The sequence below is a fragment of the Staurois parvus genome, unplaced genomic scaffold, assembly GCF_062004578.1.
Source record: "Staurois parvus isolate SC_StPar_1 unplaced genomic scaffold, SC_StPar_1.0 ptg000099l, whole genome shotgun sequence".
Lineage (NCBI taxonomy): Eukaryota > Metazoa > Chordata > Amphibia > Anura > Ranidae > Staurois > Staurois parvus.
Window position 1 is genome coordinate 5,850,841 of NW_028317895.1, and position 24,113 is coordinate 5,874,953.

The window sequence follows — 24,113 nt, forward strand, 5'->3', positions numbered from 1 at the left end:
GTAAAAAAGGAGCTGTGACATCCGCTTTTTCACAATGGAAGTACAAAATATTCTAAAAAAATAAAATTCATTTTTAAAAACTTTTTTCTGGCTATAATAAATAAAAAGATACAAAATTATATATTCCATTCAAAGCTGAGATAATGTTACATTTGTTAAATTAGTACATCCTGTTTTATATTCTACTCTACAGTGTCCTTTAACTTGTTGGAGGTCTGTTGTATCTAAAGAAACACCTCCTACATACAGTAAAAACTTCTGGTTAGAGCCTGGAATGATTTAAATCCTTAGTATTCCCATCTGTAAATGTACTCCATTTTATATTCTCATCTGTAAATGTACCCCATGTCCATTTTATATTCGCCAGGTTGTATTTTAGGTTTACTCGTCAAACAGTTTGTTCAGCCAGTCTCAATTCACCTAGGAAATGTTGGAAAAAATAGTTGCTAACCTATTCTTTTTTTGTGGAAAAAAAACCCCAAAGAAGTAAAGCAGTGTAATCAAAATGGGTATCCTCTGTCTTAATCCTTTTAGGGATTTAGAATAAGTGTGTTACACAGCTGTGAAAGCCAATTAAAGAGATTGTTTATCTGGAGATTTGGGTGTGCTCAATGGCCAAATACAGACATGTAAAGTCCAGTGCTTGCTAAGTTATCACAGTTGTCTAATCGTTTGTGAAGTCATTTACACTTTCCTGCCATAGAATGTGGTAAAGAATATTTTCACTGCACTGACAACATACCCCATGTGGATTCCTGAGCAAGTCAAGCAGAAGTTACATTCAGTAAAAACAGCACATCATCCAGGTTCAGAGCTATATACATATGTCAGCTTTTCATGTAAAATTTGACCTTATCTACTCAAACTGGCCACTTCAAGAGCCACTCTGTAAGTCCTCACTTACCAAAAGCCAGGCTTGGCAACTAGGATGGGGTGGTGCACACTTCACCTTAAACCTGGCCATAGAGGAGTAGAATTTCAAACAAAAATTATTTGGAAAATAATGTCCTAAAGTTTGTTTTTCTAATCATTAGTGGGTAAAATCAACGTTCAATTACAAATGCAGTGACAAGAAAATTCGAAGAAGCAAGATGGAAAATTTTTCTAACAGTGTATGGGTTTCTGTTCAATAAAGTCCATTCATTCCACGTCAAAAAGAAAAACAAAATCTTTCAAAAGACATGCGAACGTTCTGAGAATTTACGCATGAATTTTCCTAAGTCTTTTCCTAAGAATTTTCTATCCATCTATGGTCAGCTTAAATCGAGATCTTTTGACGTGATGTTCTCTCTGAAGGTAACCTCTGTGTAGGAATTAGGACTAAATTAATAAAGTAGTTCATCTCTCACTTTCTCACTTTGAATATCCAATCATATGTAGGTGGTATAGTTTGTTTGGATGATTGGATAATTGAAGTGAATCTTCACTGACATTATTGAATGAAGATTCTCCGTTCCTTTGGTAAGGAGATTCTTATGCTTGACTTGCACAAGTTTGTGACAGGTTTATTTTGAGAATACAGCAGTTCAACATCAAATATTCACACCTGTAGTAATTAGGCATAAGTGTCCTTGCTACATTTGACATTTTTAAAATTTGTTGGTAAATAATCTATGCAAAAAGCTGTCTATACATGTAAAGATTGTTCTTGAACATCCATGCTAAACAGGGCAGGTGGACAAATCTTCCACTGTTGGCTATTATATTCTGAAAGCTGACACCTGTACCTGAATAGTGACTGCATCTTTTTGGAAGAAATGGAGCCTAGGTGGGGCAGTAACCCCACAATCTCCATCTTATCCAGTGAGCAAACACCTTGTATTCATTGAAAAAAGACATTCTGGGAATGGCAGCAGTGCTGAGTGAGCAACTCCCTATGATCATTATGTAGAAAGGAAACTGCTTGGCACAAGACCCAGAAGACTGCAGTGATTGCTGTAGCACCACAACTATTGCAGTGGTTGTCACCTTCCATAGCAGTCCCTCAGGTATAAGATATGCATGCACACACAGGAGGCATGGCTTGGTATCCCTGTGCTCTAATGTGTGTTGGCATATGCAAGATGCCTTCCTTTTTGCTCTAGGGTGATAAAAGATGGGCACACACACCACAGGGTGAAGCTCCAATTAAATGGAAGCTTGCTGCAGTGATACCACATACAGTGCATGCACTTCCATTCTTTGCAAAGTTAAATAAGAGCCATTTTTAATATCACTACTGCTCAGCCTACCTCACTTGATGTGGTTTTTCTTATTAAATCTGGTGCATGTGCCAAGTAAAGGGTTAGAAATTATCCTAAAGAATAAAGGTAGTTACCCTCTTTAGCACAGCTTTTCGCTGAGCAGACTAGCATCATTTTCTATACAAGTCTTATTCTTAGTCCAACATATGCATTGGCAGGTATAGAAGGTTGTAAGAGGGTCCTCCAACCCTGCCTTACATATGTCTTCTTTTCTGCCAGTACTAAGGAGTTATAACATTTTCTCAATACACAAAGACCAGCTGCTTTCCCCGACACTGATTCCCCAGGTTAACCTTTGCTGCCCACTTCTCTGGTGGAACAGGGGGCACCATCTTTTCCTGAACCTCAGCTCCCAGTGACACACAGAGAGGTCTATCTTCCCAAGACTTATTTTCAGACACAGGGGCTGACTGTCCCAAATCACAGCCAATCATCCTATGGGTTATGTGCACCAGCAACTATCACGGTGTACTAAGCAGACACTGGGAAATACCATAGGCTGACCTCTCAAGTCCTATCCAACCCATTCTTTATGAGACATACCACACACACACACACCATCAGGACCAGCATGATGCTGTGATCTTTTCTTCAAACCCCCTTCAACAAATATGAGTCTCATTCGGTTGAAAAGCTTTTTTCCACATAGCAAGGATGTACATCCATTCTCCAACATTTAACACTGCTTCATCAACAAAATTGGGTGCTCCCACATTCTCGTTTCAAATCAATGTGGTCCTTACTAGGCAGGAACGCCTAGTCTCCCTGCAACAAATGGTGGTAACCCTGCTTTCCCAAGTAGCCCCTCTACCAGAAAAATTCCTACTCAGCACGATCTTCCAGTGTGCAACAACAACCAGGTTCCTGCCACCCTTACTTAAATAAATATATACACACACACACACACACACACACACACACATATATATATATATATATATATTTTTATTACACACATACATACATACATACACACACACACACACACAGTATCTCACAGAAGTGAGTCTACCCCTCACATTTTTGTAAATATTTTATTTTATCTTTTCATGTGACAACACTGAAGAAATGACACTTTGCTACAATGTAAAGTAGTGAGTGTACAGCTTGTATAACAGCGTATATTTTCTGTCCCCTCAAAATAACTCAACACACAGCCATTAATGTCTAAATCGCTGGCAACAAAAGTGATTACACCCCTAAGTGAAAATGTCCAAATTGGGCCCAGTTAGCCATTTTCCCTCCCCAGTGTCATGTGACCCGTTAGTGTTACAAGGTCTCAGGTGTGAATGGGGAGTAGGTGTGTTAAATGTGTGTTATTGCTCTCTCTCTCTCATACTGGTCACTGGAAGTTCAACATGGCACCTCATGGCAAAGAACTCTCTGAGGATCTGAAAAAAAGAATTGTTGCTCTACATAAAGATGAAGCTCAGTTTCAGGGTCTTGGCAATCTTCTTATAGCCTAGGCCATATTTATGTAGAGCAACAATTCTTTTTTACATAGATGAGAGCAGGTTCACCCTGAGCACATGACAGACGTGAAAGGGCCTGGAGAAGCCATGGAGAACATTATGCTGCCTGTAACATCGCTCAGCATGACCGTTTTGGTGGTGGGTCAGTGATGGTCTGGGGAGGCATATCCATGGAGGGACACACAGACCTCTACAGGCTAGACAATGGTACCCTGCCATTAGGTATCGGAATGAAATCCTTAGACCCATTGTCAGACCCTACACTGGTGCAGTAGGTCCTGGGTTCCTCCTGGTGGACGACAATGCCAAGGAATTGATACCATTGAATGGCCCCCACGCTCGTGTGACCTAAGTCCAATAGAACAACTCTGGGATATCATGTTTTGGTCCATCCTACACCACCCGGTTTCACCTTAGACTGTCCAGGAGCTCAGTGATGACCTGGACCAAATCTGGGAGGAAATACCCTAGGACACCATCCGTCGTGTCATTAGGAGCATGTCCCGACGTTGTCAGGCATGCATACAAGCACGTGGGGGACATACAAACCACTGATATCATTTTGAGTTGCTACAATTAAATTTCAGCAAAATGGACTAGCCTGGTGCATCATTTTTCACTTTGATTTTCAGGGTGTCTTTGAATTCAGTCCTCTGTAGGTTGATAATTTTCATTTCCATCAAACGATGGGGCATCCTAACATTCCTAACACATTACCCAGTCCATATCAGTATAGATATCCAGCATGATATTTTTCCCCATTGAGATTTGATGTGTTTTTACAAAGTGTTCCTTTAACTTTTTTTGAGTAGTGTGTATATATAAATTGAGTGACAACCAGAGAGGACCATCCCTTAAAGGGCCTTTTAAGGTTAACAATTTTATTAAGGTGCACTTATCCTAAAAGTTGTTCATGCAGAAGTGTGTTTTGAGAGAGTTCTTTAGAGCTACAAAAGTTTATAATAGGGAAAGGGAAAATACAAGTGTTGTCTACACCAGTTGGGTTCCAGATGTAATTCATCTTGATCAGGTTACAAAATTAAGAATTTCATATAAATATAACTAGCCATTGACAGTTAATGGTGGTTTGATGGTCAAAATGCTCTATTTTCTTTTGCCTTATGAGTAAAACAACAATCTAATATGAAGAAAGCATGTGTAGGTGCCTTTAGACACCCCTAGACATATTTCTGTCTCTTGAGGAAGTGACAGATTATTGGCAAATAAATATGTATCTTCCCACAAAAGTGGTCAAACACGTGTGAGGTCATCTTTGCCACCCCTTAGATAGTCCGATTTTTAATCAGTCCTGTCAAAATCATATCTGTCATGGGCAAAAAGGACTGTTTATAAAGGTCATCAAAAAACTATTCCTCATTTGGTGGCCATATTTACCATTAAATGTTCAATTTGTGCTACATGCAGACTTAAAATTCGACATTTAGTAATAGACATTTTCCTATCTGAAGACATTTTTCTGTTCACCACCGCAAGGTCTTAATTGTTTCAATTTGGTGACGTTTGGTGTCTGACTTCTATTGCTTCACCTTATTCTTAGTAAATCAGCCCTAAAGTGTCACTAAACCCAGGACCCTGTATTCACTATATCTGATCTCCCACAGTACACACCACATGGAAATGCAATTATTTTAGTAAATATAAACTGCTAAATACCTTTCCTCATCAGCAATTAGAGCAGTCTTGTGACTTTTATCAGTGTTCAGCAAAGCACTGGTTAAAGCTTGTAGAAGGAGTTTCCTTTCTGCTCTAGGAGGATGCAAAAGCCCTCACCTCTGTCTGGAAAGTGCTGATCATATGCACTCTCCTAGGAAAAAAAAAACCTCTCTAGCAATACACAGAAAACAGAGCATGTGCAGATTATCTCCACAGATATGTCTTATCAGGAGATAAGAGGGTGTGACTGGAAGAAGGGAAGGATCAGAGAAGTCAGGATCAAACAGCTTTTTTACACAATGCAGAGGATTAACCCCTTAGGTTCCACAGTGAGTATATCAAGCATGCTTTACTGCATATACAGACTGATTTTACTGTTGTGGGTTTAGTAACACTTTAAAGTCAATGGCAAATTTAAAAAAATGGCTAAACGGGTGATCACTTAATGATGGAACAATTGATGCCTTCTAGGGAGAGTCTCTTAGTCTTAAAACTAATGGATTAGGGCTGGCTTTGGATAACAGATTACAGGCAATGTTTTGAGGGAAGAAAATGGTCATAATTCATAAACAAGTCTATCTACAAAGCTGGGTCATTTCCACCTAGAAAGAAATGGTGAATAGTGTAAGACATTCTATATAGGCGGTGAAAATAATATAAAAACTACTTTCAAACATCGTTCTGAAACATTAATTTTAATGTCTGCAGGGAGGCAAGAGAGGCACCAACATGTCTATGACAATCTCAACACAAATAATCTTTCTTTCACTTTTAATTCAATCACAGAGTTTTCTGTTGTCTAATTGCATAGCAATGTAATCTCAGCCAAAACACACATCATTCCAGAGGTTTACACAGACATCCCAGCCTTTGTTACCCTAGGCTAAAATACAACCGCTTTTGTATGATATAATATTTAAAACACAGTCCTGTATGAAATCCATGTGCAGACAATTTAATCAGTTATATCGAATAATTTGTAGCAATTTGCAGAATGCCAAAATATGTAATTTTTCAGAATGATTAATGAATGCTGAAAATGGCATGCGTGCCGTGTCGTATCTTTATAAAGAAATTTGCAGGTTCACCCCCTAATAAGTACCATATATCCGAAAGGGCAATTGGCAATCTTGTTTGACAACAGCTGTGAAAAAAACCTACACCTAGACAATGAACCAGAAGAGTGAATTAATTTTCCACACTCTGTGTAGCTTTGCTTATCTCCACTTTCCATAAACCCCTGTAGTTTTACTGAAGATGAACTATGATGGCTGTGTGTCAGTTCTTAATTTTAGGTTTATACATTTTTAAACTGTTTTACATCTGATTTTCTACGGTGTATATAAATTCCTAGTTAGGCAGCCGCAGGTACTTGCAGCTGTCTGAATACAATAGCCAACAGTGACGATTCCTTCATTGAGTCAGTGTCAGTCTGTTTTAGGAAGGATAAAAAACAAAATGCTCACTATTATTTCTTGGCCATAGTACAGGTACAAACAACAAATAGCACACATATGTGGCATCTTTGTGCACGTCAAGAGTAGGAGAATGTATTTTGGGTTGTTTTTTTTTGTGGTGGGTTATGGTAATGACAAGAAATATACAAGATACACTTTTTTTAAATGTTTATCTTTTTCCTATTTTAGGTCAGTTTACATAAATAAAAATCAGGAGATATCCATTAACATTTACCACCAAATTACAGCTAAATTTGTCCTGAAGAAAGGTATAATTCACTTGGATACACTAATATGTTGCAAAAATATGTACAGTTTTACGAACAAATGTCAAAGTTGCAAAACTGGGTTCAGACTTTCAGGTTTTTTTTTTCCTTGTCAAAGGCTTTCAGGTTATTAAGGGGTTAGAGCCCAGAAATGCAGCGAAGCCTGAGCATTTAACGCACCACATTGAATTCGCACTCCGTTCATGCGATCTACGACTGGTGTCAATGTTAAATCAGTGACACCCCAAAACAGATTGCAAAAATGTAATGTGGTTATTTCTGCCAAAGTGCTCCTCTCCTACATGCGCTCTGGGGGGGGGTTCTGCCTCTAAATGTTTATGTGTGCCTGGACACCTAGGTAACATGGAGGGTTGTTTAGAAGCAGAAAAAAAAATTCAAACACTCTTAAAAGTGTCATTTTTTACGCCCAGTGCTCAAAAGGCCTTATGGGCATCAGACTATGCAGATAAAAGAATCTCTTTCTAAGGAATGACACTAGTAAAAGGTGACAAGTTATCCTGTCTACTCCCAGGAAGGCTGTAAATGCACTGAGTCATGCATATCATCAGTCTGTGCATGTGTCTGCCAGTGCCTACAGACACACCTGTCACTACTCCTTTTACCCTTTATCTAATAATTTATGCTACAGGAGACTATGCAGCTTTGCTAGTGGCGTTTTGTGACAAAGTAAAGGTTGTCACTTAGATTCTCTGCATTCTTAGTACTACCATGTAACACACTGTTAGTTTTGCTGCTCTGCAGTTTCCACAGAATATTATCAGGAAATAATAAAAAAAAAATAAAATGCAGGACGTTCCTTTTTTATGATGATTGCATTTTCCACAGTACTCACACAACTTGTTATTGATATATAAGATGTACAGCACTAAATAATATTTTGTAGACAGTTGTATTTGGAGGAAGACAAAGGGCAGTCAGATATTCAGATGTGATCCGGACATCCTGGGCTTATATGCTAGTCAGCATTTTATCTTAACATGACACATTGTATTGGGCAACTATTCATTTAAAGGTAAACTTTCATTTTGCCCATTCAGGGCAGTGATAGAGTCTCTTATTAGACCATCCCTTTACCCACTTATACTCACTATTTCCATTTGCCCCTGACGCTTAGTTGCTCTGTCAAAGTAACCACAAATACCCAGTAATTCCAGGAATAAAACAGAATATCATCTCCTCACAGGATGCAGTACTTGGTCCTGGGTGGCCAAATACCCGGCTCACACACTGTCACCTGATGAAAAGAAACTTTTCCTGTCTGCAGGAACTTTCTAAAATAAAGACTGGTCACTGTTGCTCTCTCCTTGTGCAGGATTATTGGTCTTGTCTCTGCCCCCTCCTGTAGTTTCCTGCAGGCAGCCTGTAGTGAGTTAACCCCCTGGGCTCTACTGGGCTCCCCACACCTCTACTTAGGCTCTGTGCAGCACAGTGATGATGTCACTGCTACTTTAACAATGTGATACGTGAATTCGCAAATGCATTTGGTGCACACAAAATTAATTTAATTTACAGTATATCTTTTGTGGGTATTAAAAAAAATAAATAAAAAAATAAAATTATATATATATATATATATATATATATATATATATATATATATATATATAACATTTTTTGTGACCGGAGCTCAGCTTTAAGCTTGGATACCATCTGACATGGAGGTTAGACAGGTATTAGCTCACTGAGCAGCAGGGGAGTGTTGTGATATGTGTGGTGAGTATAAATGTGCTGAGCTAGTCAGAGACTGTCAAATTGTCCAAATGACTGAGTCTTAAGGCTTCAAGTGATTACAAAGTTTTTTGTTTTAAAAAATAACAAACATGCCATACTTATCTGCTCTGTGCAATGGTTTTGCAGACAGCAGCCCTGATCCTCTTCTAGGGTCCTCCGCCGGAGCTCCTGGCTCCTCTTCTTCTCGGTGTGCCACCATAGGAAGCTGCTTCCTATGGTGGCATACATGCAGGGTCAATTCCAAGCCACATTACATATGTCCATTGACACACACACAGTGCAGCTCAGCCCCAGCCCCTGCTCTCATCACTGGATTTGACTGACAATAGCAGGAGCCAATGTTTCACACTGCTCTCACAGAGTCCAGAGAGGAGAGAGAGAGAGAGAGCAGCACTGTGCTCTTGGGCACAGCACTGCATCGAGATTAGGCTTAGGTAAGTATTTGGGGGGCTGGGAGGGAGATGACAATATAAGATTTTTACCTTAAGTCCCCAGTCACACTGGATGCGAATTTAGCAAAAACCGACTTGGTCGGAGCCACACCGATTTTTAAAGTAGTACATGCACTACTTTTGGTGCGATGTGCATAGATATCTGTGTCAGATGTCTTGCAAATCACACCTGAAATCAGCATGTCACCTGACTTTGAAATCGTGCAACTCCACTGTAAGTCGCACAATTTCAAAGTCGGGTTTGATGTGACCGGGGTGTAATACAGAAAATGCATTAAGGTAAAAAACCTTCAGCATTTACAGTCACTTTAAAGCTTGTTTAAAGCCAGAAATAAAAATGTACAATATTGCAGCTTAGCGGTCCTTAGATGTGGTGGCTACATTAGTTTTAATTTTTCAAGCTAAGAACACTTTAAGCAAGTACAGAAATACCCGTTGATCTTGCCAGAACTGCAGTGTCCTTGACATTCTTGTAAGCTGAAACGAACACACAAACATCCATGCCTCTCTCGTGTAAACTACTAGTCCCATCAATGTAACATGTAATGAAGATGAACAAAGTTTGATAAGTTTGAAGTCCAGCCTTTGTGAAAATCATGGGTCATTCCATAGATGCAGCGGAGGAGGAAGCAAAGGGACAGGTGGTGTTTGAAGGATTAACAGATAAAAATACAATCTAAGAACCAGGGGTGGACTGACAACTCATGGGGCCCTCGGGCAATAGGGGGATCATGGGGCCCCCGGGCAATAGGGGATCATGGGGCCCCTGGGCAATAGGGGATCATGGGGCCCCTGTGTCCTTGCCCAAACTCAAAAAAGCCTATTAAAAAAAAAAAAAAAGGTACCAGGGGCATCTCATGGGGCCCCCTACTGACCCCGAGCCCTCGGGCAGTGCCTGAGTTTCCAAATGATCAGCCCACACACCACGCATATGCTTCCATGGCAGCTCTTACTATGTGTCAGTAACCAAACTGACTGACAGCTCCTGGTCTCTAGTTATGATTGGTAGGTGGCAGAACAGATCCCAGTTCATGTGACCACTCTGACAGTCAATAAAACAGCATTATTAATTTCTGGTCAGAATGATCTACATACATTAGAGTCAGGGGAAAGAGTGAGAGTAGGAGGTGGGCGCCAGCCTATCAAGGAGGTACAATTGCATTCTGGATACGTTGCTGCCCGATCATGTGTTCCCTGGACAGCAGTTGGTCACAGACTTGAGGATCACCCAAAAACACAAGGTCATTACCCAATCTAAATGAAAATGCCCAGGTAAGGCACTATTATCTCAAATATATGGGGATCCTAAGGATAAACATGCAGGCTTGTGTACAAAGGCACATGCTAAGATGCAGGAACCCATAGCAAGCAACAAATAAACCTTTGACTGATCTTATATCATTAAACAGAAAACTGACTGGTTACTATGAGTTATATCACTTTGCTCACCCTTCTGTTTTTACACTACTTTGCTCATCAAGTTTATTTGTTGCCTGATCTTTTCATATATGATGTTTCAGATCATCTTCATCTAACATACACATCCACTGGGTAGATTTCTTTTAAGATTTGATACTCAGTTCATATTATCTTTGTTTATCATCAGAAAACAAAGAAGAGAATTGGCAAAGCCATTTCAACACATCTGATTGAGGTCCTGATTGAACTATTTTCACATCATACATGGTCAGTTTGTGATTGAATTGGTATCACGCAGCAACTTAGGCACATCCTGAGTTTTGATGTTCCAACTTGAACAGCTCTGTGCTTTTTTCGCTTAGTCTGTAATATCTGTAATTACTTAAGGTGGTAATTAAACTCACTTAGTGCCTTTGATGTTCCTTACATTAGCTTTAGAACCTGTGTTCGGTTTTAAAGGGATGAAATGGCAACCGTATCTGTAATACAGAGAAGTCAGTACCAGAAGTGGTCCAAAAGACACGTGCTAGGTATTCAAACCTCATCAAGCCATGTAAGCACTGCAATGCAACCTAAAGACTGTCACTACCTCTAATACAACAGAATAAAATCATGATATAACCAAATTCCAGCAGTCCTAAATATCAATCTGCCCCTATTTCTCACTCCTACTCCCCCCATGAAAAACCCAAGCACACTGCTCTTGTCTGGGCAAGACCTCCCCCGAAACAAACACAAGGGCAGAGCAAAATGCTTAGCGTGAAGGGAAATGATTGTCTGAACATGGCACAGAAGCAAAATCAACACAGTTAGGAACAAAAGCCGCCCCACCCAGGGAGGAGGGTGTGAAGTGAATGTCAGAGACTTTTCAGCCCCCCACCAGGTTACTTTAAGCTAAAAAAAAAAAAAAAAAAGAAAAAAAAAAAAAAACTAGAGTGACCTGTGAACATAACATCAGACCTCCACCCATCCTTCTATAGTTATCACTGACACCCGCTCAGTTGCCTAGAGTCACATACTGCCTCACACGTCAGTCTCACAGCTTCAGGCTGTTCACCCTTCTAATACCAAGACGGAACTTGTTCCCAAAAAAGCATCGAGCCGCTAGAATGTCACTAGAGCAGACTTAGCTAACCCTTGGCTCTCCAGCCACCATATGACAAGTTTCAGCATTTACTGCCAATATGCCTCCAAAAGTTGCAGTGGGACCAAAATCAAACATTCACATTGGTGTTGAATTTCTAAAGGCAAACAGGATGTTCATTTTGAAGGGAAGTTGCACTTTGCAAGAGAATTATGCATTTTTGCAAGAGCTTAGTGAATGTGGTAAAGTTTCACTTTGCAAAAAATACTCAATCACATTCAAGGAGAATACAAAAAAATAGAATTTTTACTTGCACGCGATTGGATGATGGAAGTCAGCAGAGCTTCACCTCATTTACTAAACTCTGGGTAAAATTCCCTTGCAAAATGCTACTACCCTTGCAAAGAGAACAGCCTATTTGCCTTTAGGTCCCGTTCACATTAATCGCATAACAGGAACAAGTGTTCCAACTACATGATTTTGACATGCAAATTTCACGTAATTCTGTGTGTCACATATGCGCATTTGTAGCCTGAAAAGAAGCTCTGTCTCCTTTTCTGGTGACAAGCTTCACTTCACGAGATTTGTGAAGGCACTGTTTGCTACATGATTCTCACACTTGATAAATCGCAGCAGAATCGCATTGCGCTTGGGGGATAATGGGACCCAAACGCACGCAGCGTGTTGTGCTGCAATTGCCATGTGATTTGGCATTGTGGGCAGAATCGGGGCCTTAGTAAATCAACCTTGTTGTCTCTGTTTAGTATTCTGCCATTGTTGCCAGTATTCTGAAATTAGGACAATTCTCTACCAAGCACAAATGAACCAAAAAAATCAAACTATTTAATTATTATACAAGAATTATATAGTGCCAACACAGTGCTTTACAATAACAAGGGAGACAGAACAGTTACAATACAAGAGGATTTGGGTTAGGAGGTCCCTGCTCATGAGAGCTTACAATCTAAATCCTGAAGACCGCTTTCATACGGGCAAACCAATTGGGTCCGCCTGTCTGTTCTTCAGGCAGACCCAATCGGACCATCCATTGCCCTCTATGGAACTGCAGATATAAACGGACATGTGTCCGTTTCCCCCCACCTGCATCCGATCCGATCCTATGCACTAAAAACAGATGGATGGGGATCCGTTTCCTGTCTAGCGGATCGGAGGACAGACGGATGTATACGGACAGGTGGTCCTTTTACATCCAACCACCCATAGAGGACAGCGGGCTGGGTCTGCCTCCACTCAAAATAAGTAAGGGAGAATGTCACCAGCACACTGAGCATCACCAATATGGGTGCAAAAGTTTTAATAAACGATCACATAGTTACAGCAAGGCAACTTTTCGGTGTCTCGCAGGACCCCTTGTTGGTCACATGCCTGATGAAAGGGTCCAGGGAGACTCCGAAACGTTGCCTTTCTGTAACTATACGATCGTTTATTAAAACTTTTGCACCCATATTGGTGATCCTTGGTGTGCTGGTGACATTCTCCCTTGCCGATTCTGTTCAGATCCAGCCGACGGTCGCTGCAGCACCCACTTATACACACAGCCATTTTTTAGCGCAGGAACGTGTGCATTTGGATTGTACACTTGCACTCTGAATAAATGGCATGTACATGGACCTGTCATCCGCCTGCTCATTGGGGTTTAGAGGACAGAACCCCCCCTAAGCAGGCGGATCCACTGGTGAAGTCCGGCTGCGTGAAAGGGGCCTTATTTACCGTAGACACAGTTATTACACTTTTTTTTTTTAAACGGCAATCTTTTAATTTAACTTAAAAAAAGGCAAGAGTTGAACCTAACCTTCAGAAAAATAGGGTGATTGCTGTTCAGTTAGTTAAATCCCAGAAAGTAGAAACATTTGTGCCACAACTTCGAGACCTCAGGCTATCCCTATACATTATCAAGTGTAGCACCACAAGTCCCAGCAGATGCCAATCTTGCATTCGGGTCATCACCTTGGACCAGGCACAAACCCACATCGCTTGCAGCATCAGCTGTTCTATATCAAGAAAGGTAAGTTGCCTCCAAATTCTCTTTCATGTAAAAACAGACAGACCCCCCCCCCCCCCCTCCATGTGTCATGGAAAGAGGAATCTCTGCATCAAGGAATTCCTGTCATGAAACAGGATACACACATTCTATTTTTCTTGCAGCATTCCTATAAGTGGAACTTTTACAACATTTAACCCAGCGCTTGCTGTAGCGTGTCAAGATGGGTGATCGGGCGTGATTGATGGCAGAAGACTTTACAGCCAGAGGGCCATCTCTATCCACAAATGTCATCCCTCCCTGGGGAAAGCTTCAAGGTCATTCTCAGGTGCTGTTAAGCTGGCCATACACGACTTGAATTTCGGCTATGGACGAATTTCCACGTCTGAAGCCGTACAGTGAGCGCAGCCAATCAGATGCAGTCACCGTTCGGGTATTCTGATAGCTAGCAGCAGGGGGATTCCTCCACCCACGCCGTGGATGGGGGAATCGACGGATTTTCTATTGCTGGCCAGCGTTGTCATGGCCGGCAGCAGGAAGAGAGTCACACAGCAACAGAGATGTAATCATTCAGAGCTTGCCAACTACAGAGTGCGATAAGAGTGGTCAGTCACTCACCCGGGAGATGGAGAGCGGCATGTTGAAGTCCTTTCCCCCCTGCAGTCTGAAGCCCCACGGGGCAGGACCGTCCAGAGTCACTTTGTACTCCTCCATGTCACCAATCTGCAGACAAGAAAGAAAGCGTGTGAGAGCCTTCCATGGAATGCACCCTGTCACCAGCACTGAGGTGACCACAGCACAACTCGCTCAAATAATGCTAAAGTTTGTAGTAAAGCCCCCCTCCTCCCTTCCCATAGAGGGGTACAAGGTCACCCACTGGCAGCGCCTAGGGCAGCTCCATACACCTCACACTGTCCCCCTGAGTCTCACCCAAGGCAGCAGGCGGAAGAAGGACAGGCTCCGAGTCCTGCCAGCAATCCCCGGCTCCCAGGCTATATAAGGAGTGTAAGATGACACCCGGGCCGGGGCCGGGGGATCCAGGGAAATGAATCATGCTTTGCTTTGGGAGGGACCAGGGCTGGAGCGCACACATTCCCAGCTCCTAACAAGGGGGAGTTTATGGAGAGCCGCATTCCTCACTCTGCGCCTCAGGAGCCGGCTTCTTCACAGCGGGCTATCACTGGCCGCCATGGCACGGGGGCTGCTGAGGGAGGCCAGCCTCACCGAGCTCTGCCTTCCTAAGGGAAACCATGTCCTCACCGAGTTCAATAAAAGTTCAGTCTCCCTCATGATTTCCCAGCTCCGAGTTGTCAATATGGTCAGTGTGCTGCACATGTACGGTGCACTGCGAGGATGCTCATGAACAGGACTTGATGGCAAACACTCCATATTTATAACCGCCTGAGGAAACAAAGGAAGATCCATCATTTTTCTGTCAATAGAAGTGCGTTTTCCTTGTGAGAAATAATGGCGTTAAGTTCACAGTGGCTTAGTGGGTAGCACGAGTGTCTGGTGGTCTTTGGTGTGTATTCCAGTCAGGACACTTATCTGTATGAAATTTGCATGTTCTCCCTGCACTTGCATGGCTTTCCTTCCACACTCCAAACACGCTGCAAAGTTAGTGTTACTAAACCCACAACCAGGGGCGGACTGACAACTCATGGGGCCCCCGGGCAATAGGGGATCATGGGGCCCCTGTGTCCTTGCCAAAACTCAAAAAAGCCTATGAAAATGGTTCCAGGGGCATCTCATGGGGCCCCCTACTGACCCCGGGCCCTCGGGCAGTGCCCGAGTATCCAAATGGTCAGTCCGCCCCTGCCCTCAACAGTAAAATCAGTCGGTACTTGTCTGTTAATTCACCGGATTTATTCACTTGTCAATATAGTTAACATAGTTTAAAAGTTTTATTTAAATATATATATCCGGTGAATTAACAGACAAGTACCAATCAGTCTGTATATACAGTAAATCATACTTGTTATACTCACTGTGGAACCTAAGGGGTTAATACTGCGCTTTGTATAAAAACGCTGTTTGATCCCGTCTTCTCTGATCCTCCCCTTCTTCCACTGACCCATAAATATCTCCTGATAGAAGAGAGTTTTGGAGTCACTCTGCACATGCTCAGTCTGGCGTGTATCGCTAGAGAGTTTTTTTTATCTTTGGGAGGGAGCATGTGATCAGCACAGGGCCAATCAGCACTGTCCAGACAAAGTTCAGGGGTCCTGCATGCTCCTAGAGGTAAATAAAAACTCTTCCTACAAGCTTTAGCCACTTTCAATCCAGACGATTTACCCCCATTCCTGACCAGGTCATTTTTTGCGAACGTTATTTTAACTGACAAATGCACGGTCATGCAATGCTGCACCCAAATGAAATTTACGTCCTTTTTTCCCCACAAATTGAGCTTTCTTACAGTGGTATTTGATCACCTGTGTGTTTTTTTATTTTTTGCGTTCTAGACAATAAAAGACCGACAATTTTGAAAAAAAAAAAAAACTATTTTTGACTTTTTGCTATTAAACATGTCCAATAAAAAAATGTAAAAAATCTAATTTCATCATAAATTTACACCAAAGTGTATTCTGTTACATGTCGTTGCTAAAATAAATCTCAATACCTGTAACTTACCGTATATTTCACTCCATAAGATGCACTTAGGTTTTAGAGGAGGAAAACAAGAAAAAAATATTCTGAACCAATGGACTGTAGACACACTACAGGGGATGGCCAGAGACTGCGGACACAGTACAGGAGATAGCCAGAGACTGCGGACACACTACAGGAGATGGCCAGAGACTGCGGACACACTACAGGGGATGGCCAGAGACTGCGGACACACTACAGGGGATGGCCAGAGACTGCGGACACACTACAGGGGATGGCCAGAGACTGCGGACACACTACAGGGGATGGCCAGAGACTGCGGACACACTACAGGGGATGGCCAGAGACTGCGGACACACTACAGGGGATGGCCAGAGACTGCGGACACACTACAGGGGATGGCCAGAGACTGCGGACACACTACAGGGGATGGCCAGAGACTGCGGACACACTACAGGGGATGGCCAGAGACTGCGGACACACTACAGGGGATGGCCAGAGACTGCGGACACACTACAGGGGATGGCCAGAGACTGCGGACACACTACAGGGGATGGCCAGAGACTGCGGACACACTACAGGGGATGGCCAGAGACTGCAGACACACTACAGGGGATGGCCAGAGACTGCGGACACACTACAGGGGATGGCCAGAGACTGCGGACACACTACAGGGGATGGCCAGAGACTGCGGACACACTACAGGGGATGGCCAGAGACTGCGGACACACTACAGGGGATGGCCAGAGACTGCGGACACACTACAGGGGATGGCCAGAGACTGCGGACACACTACAGGGGATGGCCAGAGACTGCGGACACAGTACAGGGGATGGCCAGAGACTGCGGACACAGTACAGGGGATGGCCAGAGACTGCGGACACAGTACAGGGGATGGCCAGAGACTGCGGACACAGTACAGGGGATGGCCAGAGACTGCGGACACAGTACAGGGGATGGCCAGAGACTGCGGACACAGTACAGGGGATGGCCAGAGACTGCGGACACAGTACAGGGGATGGCCAGAGACTGCGGACACAGTACAGGGGATGGCCAGAGACTGCGGACACAGTACAGGGGATGGCCAGAGACTGCGGACACAGTACAGGGGATGGCCAGAGACTGCGGACACAGTACAGGGGATGACCAGAGACTGCGGACACAGTACAGGGGATGGCCAGAGACTGCGGACACGGTACAGGGGATGGCCAGAGACTGCGGACACGGTACAGGGGATGACCAGAGACTGCGGACACGGTACAGGGGATGGCCAGAGACTGCGGACACAGTACAGGGGATGGCAAGAGACTGCAGACCTTTGGGGAGCAGGTTATCGAATTTGACCAGCTCCCACTTCCACAGAGTTGTCATCACTCCCCATTTTCTGGGACACGTGACAGGTCCCAGAAGACTGCCGGACCATTCACAAAGTGCAGCGCTTCTCACGCATGCGCAGTGGGCACCCGGCTGTAAAGCCGCAAGCTGTCACAGCCGGGTGCCCACACTAAAGATTCCAGCGCCAGGGAGAGAAGACAGTGAGGACAGCGCTGGCCCGAGGAACAGGTAGGACTGAGGAGCAGGTTCTGCTGCACAGAAGGGCCGGGCAGCTGGCCCAGTATTCTAACACGGTAACAGGAATACCGGGCCGGCCGCTCCATATTTGCTCCATAAGATGCACAGACATTTTCCCCCATTTTTTGGGGGGGGGGAAAAAGTGTATCTTATGGAGCGAAAAATCCAGTAATTGGTTTACGTGAACGTTATTGCATTTACAAATGGCAGTATAGATACTGGAATTTGTTTCTCTTTTTTTTTTTTACTAGTAATGGTGGTGATCAGCAACTTATTGCATGACTGCGGTGGGCATTCTGACACTGTTTGGAACAGACTTGGTGTCACTGACATCCCCAGTGACACCAATACAGTGATCAGTGCTAATAAAAACCACTGACACTGTACTAATGGTACTGGACAGGAAGGGGTTAACATGTGGGGCAATCAAATGGGTAACTGTGTGCTGTGTGTGTGCTTTCCACTGTAAGCACACTGCTTTGTATGGCTCTGCTATGCAGAGCCATACAAAGCAGTGTGCAGGAGCAGACAGGAGAGACCTGTATTGCTCACATCCTCCGTCAGAGATACTCAGCAATCACCGGGTGCTGGCAAGTAATCACTGGCCGGGACCCGGTGATTGATAGCCGAGGCTGCGAATGGTGGCGCAGGTAGGGCACGCCCCCAACCTGGTACTGCAAAATCACACACAGTCACATATATGTATGTGTGTGATTTTGGGCACCCCTGCTGCCCTAAAGCAGTATTTCTGCTATAGGGCGGAGGGGAAGCGGTTAAAGTGTTACTAAACCCAAAACAGTAAAATTAGTCTGTATATGCAGTAAAGCATGCTTGTTATACTCACTGTGGAACCTAAGGGTTTAATTCTGCACAGTGTGTAAATTGGACGTTTGATCCTCTTTTCTCTGATCCTCCCCTTCTTCCATTGACCCATAAATATCTTCTGATAGAACAGAGGGCTGGAGTCACTCTGCACATGCTAAGTTTGGTGTGTATTGCTAGAGGTTTTTTTTTCCTTTGAGAGGGAGCATGTGATAACCACAGGGCCAATCAGTGCTGTCCAGACAGAGGTCAGGGGTTCTGCATCCTCCTAGAGCACACAGGGCCCGCAGGTTCAATCTGGCCCTTCAGGCCATTTCATGTGGCCCTTGCACTTCTTCTGCAGGTACCTCCTTATCTCAGCACTCAGCAGCAGAGAGAATAGAACTCTGCTGCCAAATCCTGAACTTGCTCAGTGCAGCTGCAGCTCCTCCTCATCTCTGCCTCCCCTGGTCTCAGCATTCAGCAGACTCTTTTAACTGATTCCACTCCTCCTCTGGTCCTCCTCCAGACCCTGCACTTTCTGCTTTCCAGCTCTGCCCCCAAAGGTGGTACACGGTGATGTTCGAGAGGGTGTGGGATTCTTGACATCTGATGTAATGGGGGTGGGGTGCTCTGGGCATCTAGTCTTACAGATACAACTGGCACTTTGAGGGCAAACATAATGCTGATACGGCCCACGATGAAATGGAGTTTGACACCCCTGTCCTAGAGGAGAATGAAAACGCCTCCTACAAGCTTTAACATGTGTTCTGCTGTACACTGATAGAAGTCACAAGACTGCTCTAACTGCTGATGAGAAAATGTATTTAGCAGTTTATATTTACTAAAATAATTGCATTTCCATGTTCTGTGTCCTGTGGGAGATCAGATATAGTGAATGCAGGGTCCGGGGTTTAGTAACACTTTAACCACTTCCCGTCCGCCCTATAACAGGAATACTGCTACAGGGTGGCACGGATGCGCAAAATCATGTGTCTATGTACATGATTTTGCAGTTCCAGGTAGGGCCATTCACAGCCTCGGCTGTCAATCACCGGGTCCCGTCCAGTTATTACTCTCAACACCCGGTGATCGCCGAGTATTACGGACAGGGGAGAGAACTGTATGTAAACAATACAGTTCTCTCCCCTGTCAGCTCCTGCACACTGCTTTGTATGGCTCTGCATAGCAGAGTATTACAAAGCAATGTGCTTACAGTTGAAAACACCCACAGCACACAGTTAACCCTTTGATTGCCCTAGATGTTAACCCCTTCCTGCCCAGTGTCATTAGTACAGTGTCAGTGCTTTTTATTAGCACCGATTACTGTATTGGTGTCACTGGGGATGTCGGTGACACCAAGTCAGTTCCCCCCAGTGTCAGAATGCGCACCGCAGTCCCACTATAAGTCGCTGATCACCGCCATTACTAGTAAAAAAAAACAATTTAAAAAAATTCCAGTATATATACCGCCATTTCTAAACGCTATAACTTTCACGTAAACCAATTAATATACACATAATGGGATTTATTTTTAGCAAAGACATGTAGCAGAATACATTTTGTCCTAAATTTATGACAAAATTTGATTTTTTACATTTTTTTATTGGATATGTTTAATAGCAAAAAGTCAAAAATATATATTATTTCTCAAAAGTGTCAGTTTTTTTTGTTTATAGAGCAAAAAATTAAAAACGCACAGGCAATCAAATACCACCAAAAGAAAGCTCTATTTGTGGGGGGGGGGGGGAGGACAAATTTAATTTGGGTGCAGCGTTGCATGACAGTGCAATTGTCAGTTAAAGTAACAGCCAAAAAATGGCTTGGTCAGGAAGGGGGGTAAATCCTCTGGAGGGCAAGTAGTTAAAGCGGTCAGCAGCCAGTAGACCGTGATCTACCAGTAGTTCTCGGCCAGGTGACTTGTAGATCACAGTCTGGGCTTGCTGACCGGCCATCCCAGAGCATCAGAGTGCAATGCAGAGGGACTACTTAAAGTTGGAGCTGTAGTAGGGAGCCGCATAAGTTGATGTCTCCTCTGTAGTGCTGGCTCCTACGCCCGGTCATGATTGGTGGGTATAGCACCTGCCAAGCATGACCCATTCAAGTGAATGAGGCCGCTCTGCAGTTGCCCTGAAACCTTGTGCAGTACAGCAAACAAGGGGTTAAACAGGCAGTGGTGTGTTGCTTTCTCACCACCTGCCTTAACCCCTTGGACCCTGCAGAAGCATGCAGTTGCAGGACACTTCCAGATTGGCCCAGTTTACTTGAATGGGTCTCGACTGGCAGGCAGTAGCACCCACCAAAAGCAACAAGGGGAGTAATTCCTGCTGCAGCTTGTGTACACCCTTGGCTGCTGCCTCAGCAGCTAAAGGGAGTAGGGATTGGGGAGGTAAAACCTTGACTCAGCTGAAGGGTTTTACCACACCCCAACTTTACATGTGAACGAGCCCTAAGGGTGCTGCTGCCGAGTGCAACTAAGGGCTCATTCACAAGTGCAGCAGGCATTGTAAAGCGATCAGAGTTTGTTTGACAGGTGGTGAGGAAGCAAGGTTTCCTACTCACCATTCGATTTAAACCCATGATTGCCGTGCAATGCATGCGATTGTGACATGGTAGTACGGCAATCATGCAATGCTGCACCCAAATGAAATTTACGTCCTTTTTTTCACACAAATAGAGCTTTCTTTCGGTGTAATTTGATCACCTGTGCGCTTTTTATTTTTCACGCTATAAACAAAAAAAGGCCAAAAATCTTGAAGAAAAACAATATTTTTTACTTTCAGCTATAAAAAATATATAGTAAACTCAAAGTTAGTTATAAATTTAGGCCAAAATGTATTCTGCTACATGTTTTTGGTAAAAAAAAATCCCAATGAGTGTATATTGATTGCTTTGTGTGAAAGTTATAGTGTCTACAAACTATGGTATAGATACTGCAATTCACGCCATTTTTCTGCTATACAGCGCTGCGCTAGTTTAACGGACAATTGCGCGGTCATGCAACATGGTACATAAATGAAATTTACATCCTTTTTTCCCCACAAATTGAGCTTTCTTTCGGTGGTATTTTATCGCCTGTGCGGTTTTTATTTTTTGCGCTATAAAAAAAAAAAAAGGCTGACAATTTTGAGGGAAAAAAAAACAATATTTTGGACTTTTTGCTATAAAACATGTCCAGTAAAAAAAAAAATGCAAAAATCAAATTTAGTCATAAATTTCTGCCAAAATGCATTCTTGGACATGTCTTTGCTAAAAAAAAAACCAATACGTGTAATTTAATTGGTTTACGTGAAAGTTATAGCGTTTACAAATGGCGGGAAAGATACTGGGGTTTTTTTATACTAATAATGGCGGCGATCAGCGAATTATGGCGGTGATCAGGGACTTATGGCGGCGACCAGCGACTTATGGCGGGACTGCGGCGGACATTCTGACATTGGGTGGTACTGACTTGGGGTCACTGACATCCCCAAAAACACTAATACAGTGATCAGTGCAAAAAAAAAAAAAAACTGACACTGTACTAATGGCAATGGGGAGGAAGGGGTTAACTTTATTTTGCAGGGAAGGGTTATAGGAGTGAGGGGAGTGCTTTACTAGGGGGCGGGGGTGTGTACTGGGCGGGACAAGGCTGATCGAGAAAGAGAAACTGTTCTTTCTCGATCAGCTCATCCTCGAGCTGACAGGGAAGTGACAGACAGCACAGCTACTGTAGCTGTGCTGTCTGTCACTGTTTTCCGCCGATCGCCGGGACATAGCTGCTAAGGAGTGGCTGTGACCCGGCGACTGACATCTGCGGCGGTGATCCGCCTGCGCCCCCTGTTTACAAAACACACGTTTTAAAAAGTGGTTTTGCCTGCGAGTGCCGCCCTGCCGCCGTATATGTACAGTGGCTGGGCGGCATGTAGTTAAGGTTGCCTACCCCTGCTTTAAAGTGATATTAAAGGTTTAAATCTTTTTTGTATTAAAATACAAAAAAGTCATACTTACCCACTGTTGCACAATATTGCACAGAACGGCCCCGAACCTCTGCGTCTGGGGTTCCCCGCCACTACTGTGAGCTTCTCCTCACCTGTGTCTGCCCCCATAGCAAGCTGCTTACTATGGTAGCAGACAGTCCCAGACTTGGGCCAAAAATAGGGCCCTTCCCTTGGAGCCCGGCAGAAGAAGGCAAGGGCCATGTCGCAAGTGCAACCCTGGTGGTTCCGCCACTGGTGTCCCCGTTTGGGGAGCTTTGGTGAGATATCAGGGATCTAAACAGACCCCTGAGATCTCACCATTGAGACAGAGAAAGGAGACTGCGGACGCAGCCGTCAGTCTTCATCTCTGCAGCCTCAGCAGCACAGAGTGAATAGACAGGAATAGATCTGTACAGAGCTTCCCGTTCATTCATAAACTGAAGTATAGTAAACAGTTTACTATGCCTCAATTATGAATGGACAAAGTGTGTGATCGGTACCAATCATTGACTGTCCAGACAATGAAGGGGCCAGTAAATTACATATTTACCAGCCCTCCCCCTCTCTCCATCCTGACAGATCCCCCACAGCAGCCATTAGGAGAGGGGAGGGGGGACCGGAAGAGAGCACAGGGGGACCAGAACAGAAGACAGGGGCCTGAGGGCAGCAGAAAGAAGATGAATAGGAGGGGCGGCATAGAGGAACCGATCCGTCCTATTTTCTCCTGCAGCTGCTAAATACCTGCAGGAAGGAGAGGAGAAAAAAAGCGGGTGATCAGCGGTGGCAGGAGAGAAATCACACAAATCGGTTCCTCCATATACCGCTCCTCCTATCCAGGTGGCCCCCACTTCTCCCTGCTCCAGGTGTATCCTTAGCAAGCCCTCTACTGGGGGGGCACCCATGCGGGAATGCTCCTGAGCTGGGCTGTGTGTGTCCATAGACACACACATAGCACCAGTAAGCCACACCCCTGTTCCCTCTTCACAGGAGTTTGACTGACAGCAGCAGGAGTCTATATCACCCCCTGCCCCCTGTCTCCTACAAGACCAGGAAGTGAGATGACCAGTATTGCAGCCAGGACAGCCTCAAAACAAACAGTGAGAGGAGGCAGGTATATCTTTAGGGATGTGGGGGGACAACTAGTGGGGAGTTTTTTACCTTGGTTGCAAACCTCAGACATGAAATATGAACAAAGCACATCCCTCTAAAATGTGTACTTGTGTCAGTCCAGAGCACTAAATGTCATTTCTGGCTGCTGCCCCATTTCTCTGCTATCTACATGAATCACTTCTGACAAGTTTCCCTGATACCAACAGGTAAAAAGGTGACAGGGGTGGGAGCTCCAGCATACAG

At 44.0% G+C, this 24,113-nt stretch overlaps 1 protein-coding gene across 2 annotated transcripts in view; it reads right to left on the bottom strand.

Moving 5' to 3' along the window:
* PDLIM7 (PDZ and LIM domain 7) overlaps positions 1-14,897 on the bottom strand; it is a 164,701-nt gene extending 149,804 nt beyond the window's left edge. The window contains exons 1-2 of one of the 2 annotated variants that reach the window (XM_089671137.1): positions 14,752-14,897; positions 14,440-14,544 (exon numbers count right to left, since the gene is read on the bottom strand). In XM_089671137.1, the coding sequence (XP_089527263.1) occupies positions 14,440-14,535 (96 nt within the window). In that variant the 5' untranslated portion in view covers positions 14,536-14,544; positions 14,752-14,897. Of the gene's footprint in view, positions 1-14,439; positions 14,545-14,698 lie in introns of both variants that reach the window. The other variant, XM_089671136.1, reaches the window with a different exon arrangement.
* Between the last annotated feature and the right edge of the window lie 9,216 nt (positions 14,898-24,113).